The 16125-nt window shown below is 44.6% G+C and overlaps 2 protein-coding genes across 2 annotated transcripts in view; both read left to right on the top strand.

The window, feature by feature from the left end:
* np1l1 (Nucleosome assembly protein 1-like 1) overlaps nucleotides 1-2630 on the top strand; it is a 28039-nt gene extending 25409 nt beyond the window's left edge. Inside the window, 1 exon segment of the mRNA NM_001140094.1 lies at nucleotides 822-2630. Coding sequence (NP_001133566.1) covers nucleotides 822-857 — 36 coding nt within the window. The 3' untranslated portion in view covers nucleotides 858-2630.
* Nucleotides 2631-9263: 6633 nt separating this feature from the next.
* On the top strand, nucleotides 9264-11948 carry LOC106597692 (pleckstrin homology-like domain family A member 1). The gene is made up of 2 exons (XM_014188849.2): nucleotides 9264-10024; nucleotides 10767-11948. Exon 1 carries the CDS (start codon nucleotides 9279-9281, stop codon nucleotides 9996-9998), a length of 720 nt encoding a protein of 239 aa, XP_014044324.1. The 5' UTR covers nucleotides 9264-9278; the 3' UTR covers nucleotides 9999-10024; nucleotides 10767-11948.
* The last annotated feature ends 4177 nt before the right edge of the window (nucleotides 11949-16125 follow it).

The following is a 16125-nucleotide window of genomic DNA, read 5'->3' as shown; positions in this document are numbered from 1 at the left end:
GACCCTATTTGTCTTTGTACAAAATATTTTGTAACACCAATATTTATGTTTGTTTGGAGAAGAATAGATCAACGTTTGCCACACCTGTTTTGTGGATTTTTATGTTTTCGAGTCTTAAGCCATCACTCTGTTCATTCTGTCATTCTTCACTTTTGTACTCCAGAGACTGTAGTCTACATCTGGAAGGATGCTTGTTGTCTTTCTCCCATTGGACATGCCTGAATTTTTAAGACCGCGTGGGGTGAATCCAAACTTCCACTTCAGTTAAATTTTCACTTGGTCTCCTACTGACATCAATGCACGGCTAAGTGAAAGTTTGACTTGAGTTGAAGTTCAGCTTCACCTCTGTCCTGGAGAGCTGTTGACCCCTGTAGGTCTGTTTATGGCCCTCTCCCTGCATTGCTGCCAATAGATTTCATTAGTTTTCCTCCCCTGTGAAAGAATGGCGTCTGTATGACATCAGTGGTGCACCCCCCCCCCCCCAATCACTGTTATGAGCACTACGGGTTAGTGCATTTACAGTATGGAGGTTCTATGCAGCAGTAGTGAAGGCTCTCAATGTAGTTAGTAACCTTTAAAATGTATAATTTGAATATTCACTTTAAGAACATACTAGTATTGTGTGGAGCGTTATTGGGTCACTGTTCAGAAATCTCTAGCCTCAGTGCCAGGATTACATTGCCCTATACCCTGTCAATGTTTGTCTCAATTAGCCATAGAAAAATGTCTGAAGCCTAAACCTGTATGTGTGTGAGGGTGATTAGTGTGTGTTTGGTTCTCAGTTCGGCTCTAACGTCCTCTCTTTTGGTCTCTTGCAGAAGGACGCAAATCCCCCAGCCGAGTGCAAGCAGCAGTGAAGGCTGCGGCTTTGAGGATCAACTGCACTGTAACAGCTTCTCAAATAAAACACTTACTTACGCCTTATAATGTTTTGTATTTTTCTTGGTAGAAATAAAAAATAAAGGGTTTCAAGATTTTTGTTACAAAAAACTCCTAATATAATGTGAGCAGTGGCTCGATATGCATAGTATTTTACTAGACCCCCCCCCCTGTACAAATAGTTAATGCCACAAACTTCCTGAAAGCATGATCTTGTTTCTCTCACTGCTAAACTAGTTTGGGTTCTTGTGAAGTTTTTGTTGTATTGCTCTTGGACAACAGCTGTGGTTAGACTGCATTGAGGCAGGTGACGAGAAAGCCAGCCTATTCCTTTTCCCTCGCGCTACCAAAGTTACTCGTCAGTTTAGGTTGTGAGTTGGAAGCCTTTGTATTAGCGGTCCTCGAGCACGGTCAGAGCAAAACACTGCTTTTAGTCATGGCTAATGAAAAACTTTGAATCGCTGTGCACATTTGGCCAGTCAAGTGTGCCATTTAGAGCAGGGAAAGTGGTTATTGGCCACTTGGGCTGAATCAAGTTGTTAATCTGAAACATTCCAGTTTGCTGACTGACAGGAATTGGATGTTTGAATGCTCTCTTGGGATCAATATTACCTCCACTATATGGTCTGATTTGTTAAACAACCATGCTGCTAAATTTAATGAGCTGAGTCTAAGTTATTTGTTTCTATTAAATACTTAATGCTCTTTTTGAATTTTAATTTGCATTAAGGGAATGTTTTTCCTCCAACACGCAGCTTGGTCTTGTCCAGTCACTCCTTAACATTCCAGATGATTTGACGAGGGACAGTTCCGAGGTTTTGCCAGAAGGGGGCACCCCATGCCCATCTGCTTCAGGCTCTTGTTAGGCCTACAGTTGACTTGTCTTTTTCTATAGCACTTTGTACTACTTAGTCATGTCTCAGTGGTGTCCTCCATGGTTGGCTGTCGGTCCAGTATCCTTTGTGCAAAACAAAGTGCGCAGCACTTTGGAGGCGGCCCTTGTCATACTGCGCCCTGACGATGCCCTATGGGTTTTCTCCTCCGCCATGAAACATTTCCCTGTAATACATGATTCTCCCAAGTGCATTACCCTTTAATTTGGGAATCTCACTTGACTTGTGTACTCTCTGATAGCAATAGGTTTGGAACAGGCTCCTTTCCGAGGAAGAAAATGACCAAATTCAGGCTTATGTTGGCATGTGGTCATGGCTTTTGAGCCTTGTAACTCTTGGGGTTAAGATCGTGCCCGTCTGGTCCCTGAGCGTTGGGCTAATTTATCACTGTGATGGAAAGGTGGCGATGAATTCTGGTAGGAGTCCTGTCTGTCGACCGCCCTCTGTAGCCAACCCCACCCAGCAGGTCACACTGAAGCATGTAAGAGCAATACTTAGTCAGGGAATGGAAATAAAATGAAAAAAGTAGCTTAAGCCCACCCACCTTTTCCTTTAGTGGAAACAGTCATGTTGTAGTGGTGCCCTCGCTGCTGTCGCTAGTGGAGCTCTAGGGAGTGCTGCTGTCGCTAGTGGAGCTCCTAGGGAGTGCTGCTGTCGCTAGCGGAGCTCCTAGGGAGTGCTGCTGTCGCTAGCGGAGCTCCTAGGGAGTCAGTAGGAGATTAAGTCTGGACTGTTCTCGGGAGGACTGGATTCTGTCTGTGACTCCTTGAGCAGCTGTTGTCAAAGCTAAATGCTATGCTTCAAAATAGTAAATGTACTCAACTGTATGTATATTCATGAATAAATTGGTTAAATGTGTTTTGCGTTTGTTCCTTGTCTGCAGTTTCTCTTCAACATGAGCTGCTTGATATTTAAACACTGAGCTCTAACATTTGAGTAGCTCAATGAGGTGACCAGTTCATTTGGCATATGTACAGACTACGGTGTAGATGCTGTGTAGACTGATTCTTACAAGTTCTCTATTAAAAGTTACCTAGGGTAAATGGAACATGAGTACAATGACCGAGTACTAAAATGAGGTCTGTGCAGTATACAGTGAAATGAAGTGCTCTGTGTATATATCCAACAACACGTCCTAATATTGAGGTACACCCCGCCCTCAGAACAGCCTCAATTTGTCAGGGAATGAAAACTAAGGTGTCAAGCGTTCCACTGGGATGCTGGCCCATGTTGACTCCAATGCTTCACACAGTTGTCAAGTTGGCTGGATGTCCTTCGGGTGGTGGACTGTTGGTACACACTGGAAACTGTTGAGCGAAGAACCCAGCAGTGTTGCAGTTCTTGACACTCAAACTAGTGCGCCTGGGACCTACTACCATAGCCCGTTGAAAGGCAATTAAATAGTTTCTCTCAATGCCACACACAAAGTCTCAAGGCATAAAAATAATTTTACCTGTGTCCTCCCCTTAATCTACACTGATTTAAGTGACATCAATAAGGAATCCTAGCTTTCATCTGGTCAGTCTGTCATGGAAAGAGCAGGTGTTAATGTTTCATACGCTCTGTGTGTGTGTATATTGAACAAAAATATAAACAACAATTTTACTGAGTTACAGTTCATAGGAGATCAGTCAATTGAAATAGTCATTAGGCCCTAATCTATGGATCTCACATGACTGGGCAGGGGTGCAGCCATGGGTGGGCCTGGGGGGTATTGGACCACCCACTGGCGGGCCAATCCCAGAAAATCAGAATAAGTTTTCCCCACAAAGGTGATTTATTACAGACATAAATACTCCTCAGCACGCCCTTCCCTAAGATGATCCCGCAGGTGAAGAAGCCGGATGTGCAGGTCCTGGGCTGGCGTGGTTACACAACGTTGGACGTACTGCTAAATTCTCTAAAACGACTTTAGAGGCGGCTTATGGTAGAGAAATGGACATTCAGTTCTCTGGCAACAGCTCTGTTTGACAATTGCACGCTCCCTCAACTTGAGGCATCTGTGGCAGTGTGCTGTGTGACAGAACTGCACATTTTGGTGGCCTTTTATTGTCCCCAGCACAAGGTGCACCTGCATAATGATCATGGTATTTAATCAGCTTCTTTATATGCTACACCGGTCAGGTGGATTTATTATCTTGGCAAAGGAGAAATGTTCACTAGCAGGGATATAAACAAATTTGTGCACAACATTTGAGAGAAATCAGCTTTTTGTGAGTATGGAACATTTCTGGGTTCTTTTACTTCAGCTCATGAAACATAGGTCCAACACTACATTTAGTGTTTATATTTTTGTTCAGCACATATACATATACACAGTGTCTACGGTCTCACCACTGAAATGAAGGGCCAGATGACAGAGCTCAACGAAAGTGCCCATTGTATTCTCATGGAGAGGTGAGAGCCAAGCGTTCTACAGATTGTATTCTCATAGAGAGGTGAGAGCCAAGCGTTCTACAGATTGTATTCTCATAGAGAGGTGAGAGCCAAGCGTTCTACAGATTGTATTCTAGTGGAGAGGTGAGAGCCAAGCGTTCTACAGATTGTATTCTAGTGGAGAGGTGAGAGCCAAGCGTTCTACAGATTGTATTCTCGTGGAGAGGTGAGAGCCAAGCGTTCTACAGATTATATTCTAGTGGAGAGGTGAGAGCCAAGCGTTCTACAGATTGTATTTTAGTGGAGAGGTGAGAGCCAAGCGTTCTACAGATTGTATTCTCATAGAGAGGTGAGAGCCAAGCGTTCTACAGATTGTATTCTAGTAGAGAGGTGAGAGCCAAGCGTTCTACAGATTGTATTCTAGTGGAGAGGTGAGAGCCAAGCGTTCTACAGATTATATTCTCGTGGAGAGGTGAGAGCCAAGCGTTCTACAGATTGTATTCTAGTGGAGAGGTGAGAGCCAAGCGTTCTACAGATTGTATTCTAGTGGAGAGGTGAGAGCCAAGCGTTCTACAGATTGTATTCTAGTGGAGAGGTGAGAGCCAAGCGTTCTACAGATTGTATTTTAGTGGAGAGGTGAGAGCCAAGCGTTCTACAGATTGTATTCTCATAGAGAGGTGAGAGCCAAGCGTTCTACAGATTGTATTCTAGTAGAGAGGTGAGAGCCAAGCGTTCTACAGATTGTATTCTAGTGGAGAGGTGAGAGCCAAGCGTTCTACAGATTATATTCTCCTGGAGAGGTGAGAGCCAAGCGTTCTACAGATTGTATTCTAGTGGAGAGGTGAGAGCCAAGCGTTCTACAGATTGTATTCTAGTGGAGAGGTGAGAGCCAAGCGTTCTACAGATTGTATTCTAGTGGAGAGGTGAGAGCCAAGCGTTCTACAGATTGTATTCTAGTGGAGAGGTGAGAGCCAAGCGTTCTACAGATTGTATTCTAGTGGAGAGGTGAGAGCCAAGCGTTCTACAGATTGTATTCTCATAGAGAGGTGAGAGCCAAGCGTTCTACAGATTGTATTCTAGTGGAGAGGTGAGAGCCAAGCGTTCTACAGATTGTATTCTCATGGAGAGGTGAGAGCCAAGCGTTCTACAGATTATATTCTAGTGGAGAGGTGAGAGCCAAGCGTTCTACAGATTGTATTCTAGTGGAGAGGTGAGAGCCAAGCGTTCTACAGATTGTATTCTAGTGGAGAGGTGAGAGCCAAGCGTTCTACAGATTGTATTCTAGTGGAGAGGTGAGAGCCAAGCGTTCTACAGATTGTATTCTAGTGGAGAGGTGAGAGCCAAGCGTTCTACAGATTGTATTCTCATAGAGAGGTGAGAGCCAAGCGTTCTACAGATTGTATTCTAGTGGAGAGGTGAGAGCCAAGCGTTCTACAGATTGTATTCTCATGGAGAGGTGAGAGCCAAGCGTTCTACAGATTATATTCTAGTGGAGAGGTGAGAGCCAAGCGTTCTACAGATTGTATTCTAGTGGAGAGGTGAGAGCCAAGCGTTCTACAGATTGTATTCTAGTGGAGAGGTGAGAGCCAAGCGTTCTACAGATTGTATTCTAGTGGAGAGGTGAGAGCCAAGCGTTCTACAGATTGTATTCTAGTGGAGAGGTGAGAGCCAAGCGTTCTACAGATTATATTCTAGTGGAGAGGTGAGAGCCAAGCGTTCTACAGATTGTATTTTAGTGGAGAGGTGAGAGCCAAGCGTTCTACAGATTGTATTCTCATAGAGAGGTGAGAGCCAAGCGTTCTACAGATTGTATTCTAGTAGAGAGGTGAGAGCCAAGCGTTCTACAGATTGTATTCTAGTGGAGAGGTGAGAGCCAAGCGTTCTACAGATTATATTCTCGTGGAGAGGTGAGAGCCAAGCGTTCTACAGATTGTATTCTAGTGGAGAGGTGAGAGCCAAGCGTTCTACAGATTGTATTCTAGTGGAGAGGTGAGAGCCAAGCGTTCTACAGATTGTATTCTAGTGGAGAGGTGAGAGCCAAGCGTTCTACAGATTGTATTTTAGTGGAGAGGTGAGAGCCAAGCGTTCTACAGATTGTATTCTCATAGAGAGGTGAGAGCCAAGCGTTCTACAGATTGTATTCTAGTAGAGAGGTGAGAGCCAAGCGTTCTACAGATTGTATTCTAGTGGAGAGGTGAGAGCCAAGCGTTCTACAGATTATATTCTCGTGGAGAGGTGAGAGCCAAGCGTTCTACAGATTGTATTCTAGTGGAGAGGTGAGAGCCAAGCGTTCTACAGATTGTATTCTAGTGGAGAGGTGAGAGCCAAGCGTTCTACAGATTGTATTCTAGTGGAGAGGTGAGAGCCAAGCGTTCTACAGATTGTATTCTAGTGGAGAGGTGAGAGCCAAGCGTTCTACAGATTGTATTCTAGTGGAGAGGTGAGAGCCAAGCGTTCTACAGATTGTATTCTCATAGAGAGGTGAGAGCCAAGCGTTCTACAGATTGTATTCTAGTGGAGAGGTGAGAGCCAAGCGTTCTACAGATTGTATTCTCATGGAGAGGTGAGAGCCAAGCGTTCTACAGATTATATTCTAGTGGAGAGGTGAGAGCCAAGCGTTCTACAGATTGTATTCTAGTGGAGAGGTGAGAGCCAAGCGTTCTACAGATTGTATTCTAGTGGAGAGGTGAGAGCCAAGCGTTCTACAGATTGTATTCTAGTGGAGAGGTGAGAGCCAAGCGTTCTACAGATTGTATTCTAGTGGAGAGGTGAGAGCCAAGCGTTCTACAGATTGTATTCTAGTGGAGAGGTGAGAGCCAAGCGTTCTACAGATTGTATTCTAGTGGAGAGGTGAGAGCCAAGCGTTCTACAGATTGTATTCTAGTGGAGAGGTGAGAGCCAAGCGTTCTACAGATTGTATTCTCATAGAGAGGTGAGAGCCAAGCGTTCTACAGATTGTATTCTAGTGGAGAGGTGAGAGCCAAGCGTTCTACAGATTGTATTCTCATGGAGAGGTGAGAGCCAAGCGTTCTACAGATTATATTCTAGTGGAGAGGTGAGAGCCAAGCGTTCTACAGATTGTATTCTAGTGGAGAGGTGAGAGCCAAGCGTTCTACAGATTGTATTCTAGTGGAGAGGTGAGAGCCAAGCGTTCTACAGATTGTATTCTAGTGGAGAGGTGAGAGCCAAGCGTTCTACAGATTGTATTCTAGTGGAGAGGTGAGAGCCAAGCGTTCTACAGATTGTATTCTAGTGGAGAGGTGAGAGCCAAGCGTTCTACAGATTGTATTCTAGTGGAGAGGTGAGAGCCAAGCGTTCTACAGATTATATTCTCGTGGAGAGGTGAGAGCCAAGCGTTCTACAGATTGTATTCTCGTGGAGAGGTGAGAGCCAAGCATTCTACACGTTGTATGAAACATGTCACAAATACATTATGCTACTTCCTGCCTTCAGAAAGTATTCATACCACTTGATTTATTCCACATTTCCTGTTGGCCTGAATTCAAAGTGGATTATATAGTTTTTTCTCTCTCACCCATCTACACAATATTCCATAATGACAAAGTGAAAACACGTTTGTAGAAATTTTTGCCAATGTATTGAAAATTAAATACAGAAATATTGAATTTACATAAGTATACACGCTCCTTTGCTATAACACTAAATTGAGCTCAGGTGCATCCAATTTCCTTTGATCATCCTTGAGATGTCACTACAACTTGATTGGAGTTCACCTGTGGCCAATTAAATAGTTTGAAACACACCTGTCTATATAAGGTCCCACAATTGACAGTGCATATCAGAGCAGAAACTATACCATGAAGTCCAAGGAACTGTCTGTAGATCTCTGAGATAGAATTGTGATGAGGAATATATCTGGGGAAGAGTATAAAACAATTTCTAGAGTGTTGAATGTTTCTTAGAGCATAGTGGTCTCCATAATTAGGAAATTGAAAAAATATGGAACTACCCAGACTGGCCGTCCGACCAAACTGAGCAACCGGGCAAGAAAGACCTTGGTCAGGGAGGTGACCAAAAACCCAATGACCATTCTGACAGAGTTCCTTAGCTGAGATGGGAGAACCTGCCAGAAGGACAACAGTCTCTACAGCACTTCACCAATCTGTGCTTTTTGGGAGACTAGCCAGACGGAAGCCACTCATGAGAAAAAGGCACATGACAGCATGCCTGGAGTTTGCAGAAAGGCATGTGAAAGACTGAGATAATAAGGAAAAAGATTGTGGTCAGATGAAACAAAAATGAAACTCTTTGGCCTAATGCAAAGCACTATGTCTAGAGAAAACAAGACACAGCTCATTACCCTTCTAACACCATCCCTACTGTGAAGCATGGTGGTGGCAGCATCATGTTATGGGGATGCTTTTCAGTGGCAGGGCCTGGGAGACTGGTAAGGATAGAGGGAACAATGAATGGAGCCAAATTCAGGCAAATCCTTGATGAGAACCTGCTTCAAACCACCTTAGACTGTGGCAAAGATTTACGTTCCAACAGGACAATGACCCCAATCACACAGCCAAAGCAATGCTGGAAAGGCTTCAGAACAAGAATGTGAAAGTCCTTGAGTGGCACAGACTTGAATCCCATTGAAAATCTGTGGAAAGACTTGAAGATTGCTGTTCAGTGCCACCCCCCATCTAGTTTAAGAGCTTGTGAAAATCTGCAAGGAAGAATGGGAGAAAATCCCCAAATCCAGATGTGCAAATCTGGTACAGACATACCCAAGACAACTCAAATCTGGAATCGCCACCGAAGGTGCTTCTACATTAAAAAGTATTGACTCAGGGGTGTGAATACTTATGGAAATGCAGTATTTCTGTATTTCATTATTAATAAATATATCAATACATTTGCTAAAATTTCTAAAAACATGTTTTCACTTTGTCAATATAGGGTATTGTGTGGAGATGGGTGAGGAAAAAAAATAACAATTTCATCCATTTTGAATTCGGGTTGTAACACAAAATGTCAAATAAGTCTAGGGATGTGAGAACTTTCTGAAGGCATTGTATACTTGACTCAAGAAATTCACTCGCCTTGAGTTCTAGGCCCATTTGATTTCCAATATAACATTGATCCTCGCTGCACTGTGCTGGAGAGGCCCTCTGACATATGAGTCCTCTTTCCGCTGGATGTCACTCGGGGGGCGGTCCACAAGCTCGAGAAAACCCCAATCAAACTGTGCGTATCAGTCACTCCAGCGACCGCTGCCGACGGACTAGTACCAAATACCCTGCACACGCATCCACGAGTTCCACAGCACATAGTAACCCACTCACTGCAGTGACCATTTCAGCATCCGATGCCTTTACCTCTACGGGCAAGGAGAAGAAGTGTTTGCGTTTGCTGAGGAAATTGGGGCGTTTTCTCAAGATGCTGGAGAACGGCGGCAAGGTGCTGAAAGAGGGGCTTCTGGAGAAGCGAAGCGACGGTTTGCTGCAGCTGTGGAAGAAGAAGCACTGCGTCCTCACGGAGGACGGGGTTCTGCTTCACCCGCCGAAGCAGCACGACCATCCGCACCATTACAACCACCACGGCGGCGGAGACACTGGCAAAGTCAAGGAGCTGCACTTCTCCAACATGAAAACTGTGGACTGCGTCGAGAGGAAAGGGAAATACATCTACTTCACGGTGGTCATGTCGGAGGGCAAGGAGATCGATTTCAGGTGTCCACAGGACGAGGGCTGGAACGCCGAGATAACTTTGCAGATGGTGCAATACAAAAATAGGCAGGCCATCCTGGCGGTGAAGTCGACCAGACAGAAACAGCAGCTCCTCGTTGTTCAGCTCCCGGGACAGAAAATTATTCGGAGCTCGCCAAACGTTGCGTGACCTGCGCCTTGGACATTCGACATGCGGTAAGACATCAGAGAGAGGTCTTAGCAGGCTTGATTACAAATTACTACTTAGCCCCTTAGAAGTGGAAATCCTCTGCGGGGAAATTGCTTGGATATACGTTCCCCGGCAACGTTTGATATTTGACCCAAGGCTCAGGATATGAGGCTCATCTACCCCATAAACATGGGTTTACGCGCGGCGATGTCGGCAGGGGAAGCTTTGATGCTGTTAAATAAGCATGCATTGTTCCAGATGCTTGTAGCCTCCTCAAATTACTGTCTCCTACATAAAAATACACTACATTGGCCATTCCAACAAGGAGAGCCTGCAATGTTATAGGTCTTAACTTTTTGCCTAATTACGTTTTAATGTTGTATTATTCACTATTATTATGCTATTATTCATTATTATTGGTAGGCATATTATGGTCCAGTTACCATCGGCACTTTATTGTTCGTAAAAATAAGTAATATTTAATGAAATGGTTTAATATTATATTAATTTTAGAGTAAGGGTTCAAACACTGCCAGTGCTGTCACTGTCTTCTCAACATTCTTTGGAGCCATTGGGCTGCGTTTACACAGGCAGACCAATTCTCATCTTTTTCCATTAATTGGGCAAAAGATCAGAATAGGGCTGAGTGTTTAAACGCAGCTCAAGAAAGCCACGCTATTTATGTTCAGGTGTAGCCTACGGAGATTCCTCTTCTCCTCGTGTCACGCACTGCCACCTCTGAGATGGTCTAATTTATTGTATCCGCAGGTCAATTGGACATTCAGAGGAGGCATCGATGGACTCCGGCTGCATCTCCTGGCCTCACAAAAGGAGCATCACACCCTGCAGAAAGCATCTCTTAATTTAACTGTTGTTCGGTCCCGACAACAGCAGCACAATCTTTTCCAAGTCCTATTTTTCATTAGCGACTCTGTATTTGAGAGAGATGGACACTGATGGACAAAGCTTAGGCCTCTGCTACAGCACGAGTGAAAACAGCTGTATTCTAACGGGCGATTCTCTGCCATCCCATATTTATTAGATTGTGTATATATATTTTATCTTTACAGTGTCATTGACTAATGTACAACGTGGTTGTTGCTGGAGTTGAAACTGAAAGCTATGCTTGGAGATTCCGTAGGACAGTATAATGTTTTGAAATGGTTGGAAATAAGCCTCAGTATCGTTGTGATCCTAGTGGGATGGTTGATTGTGTTACACCTTTAAGGATGTACTATGGTCCTTTCCTTTCACTTCTATTATTTCTTAAGTTGTGAGTAGCACGTCCTATTGTACAAACATGCCATGATACACATCCTCATTCTTTTATTGAACCAAAGACTTATAGCTATAGTTACATTTTCCTGCCAAGTGTAGTTGACTGTAAAAATGACAGGATGTTTCAATGATGAAGGAAAAGTTGACAAATCTTTTATTTGTTTGATTTCTCCATAAATCTGACTTTTTGTAATTATCCTCGTGCCAGATATGGCGCCCATGTTACATTTGCATTACAACTATGGAATACGGTTTGACTTTAGGAAGCAACATGAGTCAACACTGCATATTCTTTTGGGAGTCTTAAATCTGTACAGATTAGATTAGAAACTGCAGTCCTGTTCAGTGGCAACTGATAGAAAGAAAGGTATCCTAGTGAGCAAAACTGGTTGAAAATACATCATTTCAATGGCAAAAATGGCCGAAAGGACTTATTTTCAACCAGTTTTGCCAAGAGCAAGTCATTAGGCTAAAAATTCATCACCATCTTTCCTGAGGAAGCTATGCTGAGACTGTTGGGTTGTCCCTCACACCACCCCCAGGTGTGTCAGCGTTGTCCTCACGTTAACCCACGTCTCCTTTTTTACAAAGTTACTGTTATTCAGTTGGGTTCTTATTTTGATGTGAGAGCTATTTTCATACTTCTGAAATATACATTCCATTTCAAATGAACAGCACCTCGTGTGATTTCCTGCTATGTAGCGCATAGAAACAGCTTGCAGGGAGAACATGTGCCATTTAAATCCCCAGCAGACGTGTGTTCAATAGCTGTGTGTAGTGTTGCCTGTCTCAACCCTTCCATGCCAACAGCCTGTGAACTTCTCACCCCTATTTCCTGGGCTAAATGTAGAAGCTGTTGCTGTTCTGAGAATAATATTTCACCGTCAGCCTTCAGACTGAGACAAACTGCCATCGGTGGCGCGACAACACACGTGTCTCCCTGCCTCTCTCGATTAAGCTAACGCATTTATACTACAGGGGGTGAAAAATGTGGATGACAGCGCCATTTCTACTCATCCGCATGGCATATTGGCGGGGGGGGGGCTGCTAAAAGGGAGACGACTCTATAACCGCACCACTCGGTACTTGAGCATGCCCTTTGGACTGCTCAAAGCCACGTCAAGCCATGAAGGAGGTGCTAGGCTGGGACACTGTGTAAGACATCCACCATCCACCCTGGAGGCCTCCAGTTGTGACAGGCGTCCTCTGATGGTGTGCTGACACCACCTGAGCACTGTGGCCGCTGGCTGGCCCAGGTGCTGGAGTTCACCGATGATAAAGCCATGTTGACAGACAAGAGAGTGTCGATGGGCCGCTCTGGGTCTCTCACTGCACTTGGTTGGGATTCCACAGTGCCCCTCTCCACCACCCTCCTCCCTACTAGGGCAGCTTGGGTAAAATTAAAAAGTCTGGGTAGCAACAAACAGTTGGCTGACTCCAAGCTCCGCTTGCCTACTTGGCTCATCTACCTCCGGCTCAGAGGTGAAATTTAATCTAGGTACAGATATAGGATCAGCTTCGCCTCCCCAATCCTAACCGCAAGCATTGGTGGGGAAAATGCCAAACTGACCCAAGATCAGCATTAAGGGGCAACTTCACCTTACACTGCTCCTCTGCCCACCCTGCCCTTCACCACACCCACCCACCCCAAGCCCTTCGCCCTTTCCAACCAGCCCCTCCACCCAGCCTTTCTCCCCTCTCACCCAGCTCCAGCCCCTCCCCCCAGCCCTTCTCCCCTCTCACCCAGCCCCTCCCCCCAGCTCTTCTCCCCTCTCACCCAGCTCCAGCCCCTCCCCCCAGCTCTTCTCCCCTCTCACCCAGCTCCAGCCCCTCCCCCCAGCTCTTCTCCCCTCTCACCCAGCCCCTCCCCTCCCCCCCCAGCTCTTCTCCCCTCTCACCCAGCTCCAGCCCCTCCCCCAGCCCTTCTGCCCTCTCCCACTCTACTTCCTCACTTTAATTGGTTTGTTAGGTCTGGAATGTCATTCACATGACTCCCAACGAAGATTGGCAGCTAGATAAGCATTGATTGTCATATGAGCTGCAGTGATGTTTTCAGTACACTCAGTACTTAGTTCTTAGTAAGGATAATGTAGATTATTGTCAACACTGTTTTTTTAAAGAGCTCTCCTCATTTTTGCACTGATTAAACACATATTGTCTCATTTTATATTTACTTATTGGCAGTGTAAATCTAGCCTTCTCAAGATTCCCTAAAAACTCAATGTGGATCTAAAAAATACAATGTAGAATTTCTGTCCTGTGAATTTCCTTGTGCTCATTGTGGCAATACACCTGGTCATCAGTCTAGTGAATGGAGCCCAGATTGTTCATGACTTTGTTTTCTCCCTGCTCTTTGAAATGCTCTGCGTAGGTGGAAGGAAGGTAGTGAGATACTGTAGATTAGCAACTCTCTTTATCTCTCTCTCTCTCTCTCTCTTTATTTCTCTCTCTGTAGCTAGAAAGGCTGAGGGATAGATCACCTTCAGGGGTTTTGTTCCTTATCTTTTCTCTTTGTGTGGATGGTGATACAGGTGTTGAAACAGGAAAGGACTTTGCTAAGCGAATTTCAACCAAACAGGAACTCTCACAGTTATATAATGGAGAGAAGCTAATTATAATTACATATTAGCAGGAAGTTTAGGATGACATATTCTGGTTGCTGCACTATTATTTATCATTAACATAGCATTATACCATATGTACAGTAATCAATACATGACATTTACTCTAGTCATTTAGCAGACACTCTTATCCAGAGCCACTTACAGTAGTGAGAGAGGTAGTGAGTCTTCAAGCTGTGTATTATTGTACAGATGGGTAATGTGCATTGTTCTACAGATGGGTAATGTGCATTATTGTACAGATGGGTAATGTGCATTATCGTATATGTGTCTTGAATTTCTTTACAAATTCCAGGTACCTTAGTGCTATAGAGCTGTAATGATAGAATGTAACTATTGGACAATAAGGTGAGACCCAAGGAGGATATAGGTGAGTTTCACTACAACTACTCCATCCTATATGGAAGATTAACCTGAATGTTAACTAATCATTCTGACACAGTTGACTCTGTGTCGTGCAGGTGATGGAAAGTTTCAGCCAATTAATTACAATTAGCCATTGATCTGTGGGCTGCAATGATCATGCTCCCATGAAGATTTCTTCCTTGAGGGAGTTGTTCCTAGCCATTGTGCTTCTGCTTGAGATTTTGGGTCTAAGCAGAGTTACTGAAAGTACTTTGTGACAGCTGCTGATGTACAAAGGGTCTTATATATACATTTGATTGATTGACTGGTCCTTCATCTCATATCATGGGTTAACTAACAGGGTGAGTAAAAGCTTGTTTAAAAAACACCAACGTTTCTCCTCTGCCACCTCATAAAAGGCAGGGTCGTGTTCATTAGTCACCAAACAGAAGAAAAGGACTGAAACAAGGGAGGGACTACTTGGACTTGTCCAATAAGGAACACTCATTTTCTGTTGCAAAATGTTTTAAAAGATTTTTCTGTCATGTGCCCAGATGAACATGACCCATGATTCCTGAGGAATGTTGGGGTGAACTGAGTTCTTTTGACCCTGTGTCACCCCCCCCCACCCACCCACCTGGTACCTGTTCCCAGACCACCCAGCAGCAGCAACACTGGAGGTCAATCAGCTCAGCTGTTGCTGATTAGGGCAGGAAGCCTGCGATAGGAGCAGGACATAGACTTTGATAGACCTCACATCGTTGTAACCATCCCTTTTATGGCGTCTAAAACAGGATTTTGGGCACTAAAAAAGTCCCTCTATCTATCTCTATGGGGCAGGAATGTCACCTTGACTGTACACCGCTGCCCTGACAACTCCATGAAACTCCACAGGATAAGAGACAAAGAGCCAACAGGATATAATAGAATTACTACGCGTCAGCTTGTCCTTCTCCAATGAAGATGGCTAAGGTCATGTTGCAGGTCATGGGAGATGAGATCCTCATGTGGTTGATGTGGGGCCGCACATCTCTCTCAATTCCATCCTGTGAGCTCTTTAGAATGTAAGATGCATGGTGATAAACATAGTGATGTACAGAATAATGTATTCCCCCATGTTCTGCACTCAACAGTGATACAAACCATAGCCAAACAAAACCTCAAATGTTATGTGCTGCGGGGACTTGATTCCATTCAGCCGCAAGAGCATTAGTGAGGTTGGGCACTGATGTTGGCCGATTAGGCCTGACTCGCAGTTGGCAGTCCAATTCCTCCAATAGGTGTTCGATGGGGTTGAGTTCAGGGCTCTGTGCAGGCCAGTCAAGTTCTTCCACACCGATCTCAACAAACCAGTTCTGTATAGACCTCGCTTTGTGCATGGAGGCATTGTCATGCTGAAAGAGGAAAGGGCCTTCCCCAAACTGTTGCCACAAAGTTGGAAGCACAGAATCGTCTTGAATGTCATTGTATACTGTAGTGTTAAGATTTCCCTTCACTAGAACTAAGGGGCCTAGCCCGAACAATGAAAAATAGAACCCAGATCATTATTCCTTCTCCCAAAGAACAGTTATTGTGCTGACATTGCTTCCAGAGGCATTTTGGAATTCGGTAGTGAGTGTTGCAGCTGAGGACAGACGATTTTTACGCGCTACGCCCTTCAGAACTCGGTGGTCTCGTTTTGTGAACTTGTGTGGCCTACCACTTTGCGGTTGAGCCGTTGTTGCTCCTAGACGTTTCCAATTCACAACAGCACTTACAGTTAACCGGCGCAGCTCTAGCAGGGCAGAAATTTGACGAATGACTTGTTGGAAAGGTGGCATCCTATGACGGTGCCACGTTGAAAGTCACTGAGCTCTTCAGTAAGGCCATTCTACTGCCAATGT

This window comes from Salmo salar, chromosome ssa17, assembly GCF_905237065.1.
Source record: "Salmo salar chromosome ssa17, Ssal_v3.1, whole genome shotgun sequence".
NCBI lineage: Eukaryota > Metazoa > Chordata > Actinopteri > Salmoniformes > Salmonidae > Salmo > Salmo salar.
Note: the sequence above shows the minus strand (reverse complement) of the source record. Positions and strands in the feature narration are given on the sequence as shown.

Excerpts from the sequence above, each read along its gene's own strand:
- LOC106597692 (XM_014188849.2), top strand. The coding sequence starts at position 9,279 with ATGAGTCCTCTTTCCGCTGGATGTCACTCGGGGGGCGGTCCACAAGCT.